This window comes from Quercus suber, unplaced genomic scaffold, assembly GCF_002906115.3.
Source record: "Quercus suber isolate HL8 unplaced genomic scaffold, Cork oak 2.0 scaffold_870, whole genome shotgun sequence".
NCBI classification, from domain to species: Eukaryota; Viridiplantae; Streptophyta; class Magnoliopsida; order Fagales; family Fagaceae; genus Quercus; species Quercus suber.
The window spans coordinates 222,309-226,123 of NW_027070300.1; the positions used below are offsets into that span (position 1 = coordinate 222,309).

The window sequence follows — 3,815 nt, forward strand, 5'->3', positions numbered from 1 at the left end:
AACATCCGATTGACATAAAAATTGGCATGTATGTGAAGAACATATAGAATATGTAATCCAATTGTGCAATATTCAAAATATGAATTCAATAAAATTTATTAAGTAGTGTATTATTACTTAAAGTTACATTAAGTGCAAGACGTTGAACTCAGTGATCTCGTTGCCACTAATCCACTACATCCACTATGTTGGTACCTACATTCTAGCGAAGGAGGTCACTATAAACCCCTATATAAATACCAAGATATCAAAATTTCAAGGGATATGAGTAAAATTCTCTTACTCTTCACACTTCTAGAATTCTTAGAGATTACTGTGAAGTACTGACTTAAGCATTGGAGGGTCATTGGCTGATAGGTGGACCCCACTCTAATGCTTTTGGAGAATGTGTTCATCCTTACAGGTCTTTTGGAGCTTTCCATTTGGACTTTCGGCTCAATGATGACTTTTTGTGCATCACCAGATATCACATAGCAGAAATTTCAATATTTTGTTTTTTGACATGCCTCTCTCTTGGATTAAACCGGTGGTCTCTTGGTTGGTCTACTTTCTCCAAAGCTAGCCTATGTAGACTAGCAACTCAAACATGTTTTTTGCTCTAGCCTGAGTAATGCACAATCAAATTAGTTCATCGATAGTGTTGCACACTTCTAGAGTAATGCAAACTATACTCACAACTTAAGAGCCTCACCAACACTTAGGGGTATGCATAGGTCGGGTTGAGGAGATTTTTTTACCCAACCCACCATGGTGGGTCAAAAAAAATTCAACCCAACCCAATCCACATGGTTTGGGTTGGGTCGAGTTGAACCCATGGGTTGGACAATTTTTTTCATTACTATTATTATTAAATTGAGCAAAAAAAAATATATCACACTTGCCACCTGAGTTGATAAACAAAATATACATTAATATATAAACTAATATTCCAACTTAATTGTGAACAAAATATGTTTATGTATCCAATTGAGTTGATAAACAAAATATAAATGAACTAGTATTCTAATTCACTTATAAACAAAATATACATGAGTTCCTAACTCAGTTATAAACAAAATATATCTAAAATTTAAATTTTTTTTATTAATTATATAATATATTTAAATATATTTTAAAAGAACTAATATGATTTTATATTATATATGATAGTAGGAACCGAGGAAGTGCTCTACAGCTGGTTTTTTTTTTTTTAAAAATTATTAAATATATAACATATTTTAAACATATGTTAAAATATGGGTGGGTCGGGTCGGGTTTGGCAGGTTTATAATTTTATGACCCAAACCCAACCCAACCCACTATTAAAAAAAATATATATATATATATATATTTGTAACCCAACCCACCAAGCCCTAAAAACCAACCCAACCCGTTGGTTGGGTTTGGCGGGTTAGCGGGTTTTCTGCACACCCGTACCAACACTTTGTAAGCACACTGAGATCGAGAATACCGAATTTGTTCTAATAATAAGGGGTATCACTGGTGGGCTTTATATAGTCATAAACTCATTAATCACGGGGCATTACTCCTTTGTGTGTGTGTGTGTGTGTGTGTGTGTGTGTGTGTTTGAGAAAGCCTCTATTTCCCTTGTGTGTGTGTGTGTGTGTGTGTGTGTGTGTGTGTGTGTGTGTGTGGCATTACTCCTTTGTGTGTGTGTGTGTGTGTGTGTTTGAGAAAGCCTCTATTTCCCTTGTGTGTGTGTGTGTGTGTGTGTGTGTGTGTGTGTGTGTGTGTGGTGTGTGTGTGTGTGTGTGTGTGTGTGTGTGTGTGTGTAGGGAAATTTTCTACAACCATTACCAGCACTAGAAAGAATGCAATTATGTAATACAATATGCTTTTAAATTGAAATATGCAATTATGTAATACAATATGCTTTTAAATTGAAATAGAAGGGATATAACTCTATTATTTGGGAATAACATACTTTATTTTAGTGGGTTCCAGTTAGCTTAACTGGTAAAGTCTCTGATAGTTGTATAAGAAATCCGGGATTCAATTCCCGCCTACACAAAAAACTGATTGATGTATTGGTCTGATGATAAAGTCATTAGGAGCGAACGTCATAGATTTAAACTCTATCTCAAACAAAAAAAAAAAACAAAAAAACTTTATTTCACTTTTTTTTTTTTTTTTGGGGGTGGGGGGGGGGGGGGGGGGGGGGAAATAAAAAGGAAAGGATATTACAAGCTGAACATATTGAAAATTTCTTAGACAACTACCACAATACCAAACTTCCAGCTACCTGAAAATATCACAATCGAGAAAGCCACATATGCTTGGCAAAAGGCCTAAGGAAATTAATGATAGTCATAAGAAGGACTAAGACCCCAACAACGGTTGCTGTGCCTCTCCAAATATCCCGGAAATATACATTTTTCAAGGATGCCATATTTTGCTTCCAAGGGCTGTCGTAGTGCTTATTAAGATTACCAGCGATATGACTATAATAGGATCTTACTTCCACAATTTCAAGGCAAAGTTTGTTAACCATATCAGCAACTGCTTCATTGCTTCCCAACGAGTTCACAATAATCCTTTTGTCAACAAGCAACTCCACATCTTCTTTACTGTTGATAAGAAAATCCAATAGCACGATATAATTGCATATGTAAGCTTTATCTGGATAATGACACTACTCTTAAGGCCATGAGATTTCGAAAAAGTTCTTCGGTTCCATCCTCTACCACAAACTGTGGGACCACCAAGCGAGTTTGCAAACATTTGAAGCACGAAAAGTTTTCGAAGCAATGCATGAGACATGAGCAATTGATGGTTGGACAAATTTCCCTGGGTTTCTTGAGTTGTATGTCTAGCGAACGTCTTTTTTCTTTAAATGGATTTTCTTCAAATTGATTTTCCTGGTACTTCTGGAATATCAGTCCTGACGTGTCCAGCTTTGTTGCACTATATAGATGTTCAATAGAATATCCAAGGTTCTGATTCGGCGGATGGTAGAAATGTCTGTAAAAATCAGTAAAATGTTTTACTGCTTCCATCTCAGTGTATAAGTCCTCATGACCAGGGCAAAAGTAATTACAGGCAAGTGTAATAAAGGATATATTACACCCACTTTGTTCAGATAAGTCGTGAAGAATAAAAAATGGAAGCTGATTTTCAAGTAATATCAAGTCATTCTTTATGCCTTCCTCTAGCCATGGTTTACTTAATATATACTCCTTTCTATTGTCTTCCCTCTTAAAAGTCATCCAGAAGAGCTCAATGATAAAGATAGAATCCAGTAGAATCACATTCACAAATTCTTTCCCACAAGGTAGAGTGATCTCTTCTGCATAACAGTTGCGAATCTTATCTTTGTTTTCTTCAATGAAACTTTCAAATTCCTCCTTGGTTTTCTTAATCCGACAAAAGAATTTGTTGCAATATCTTTGTTTTCGCATTTCCATGTCCTTCAGCTCCAGATTGCCACGATGAATAGGGCCTATTGAAATTAGCTTTGGAGTGTAGGCTTCTTCCTTTACCTTGCGAAGTCTCTTCGGGACCTTGTAGATGCAACAATCGTGGTGCCACTGGATAACTGGCTCCTTGTCTTGTGGCATATATGTCAATGATAATCTCTTTAGTAAAGTTGGACATGTTTTTCTATCGGTAGCTTCCTTTTTCTAGTGACAAATAAACAACAATCATTAACAATAAAATACATTCCAACGATTCCATAACTTAGCCCAAGGAAAATATTTGTTGCACACAAAACTATTTTACATATAACCCAAAAAACAATTGAAACCTGGTTTCAGTTGTTACAAAGCCCTAGTCCAAGAAGCTTTATATGCACTAGCTTCCATAATGACACCTGC

The 3,815-nt window shown here is 35.8% G+C and overlaps 1 protein-coding gene across 1 annotated transcript; it reads right to left on the reverse strand.

Annotated features, from left to right (window-relative positions):
- Positions 1 to 2,251: 2,251 nt before the first annotated feature.
- Positions 2,252 to 3,557, reverse strand: LOC112027147 (UPF0481 protein At3g47200). The gene is given in 2 exon segments (XM_065767967.1): positions 2,252 to 2,638; positions 2,640 to 3,557. Coding segments are annotated over 2 exon segments (1,305 nt in total).
- Between the last annotated feature and the right edge of the window lie 258 nt (positions 3,558 to 3,815).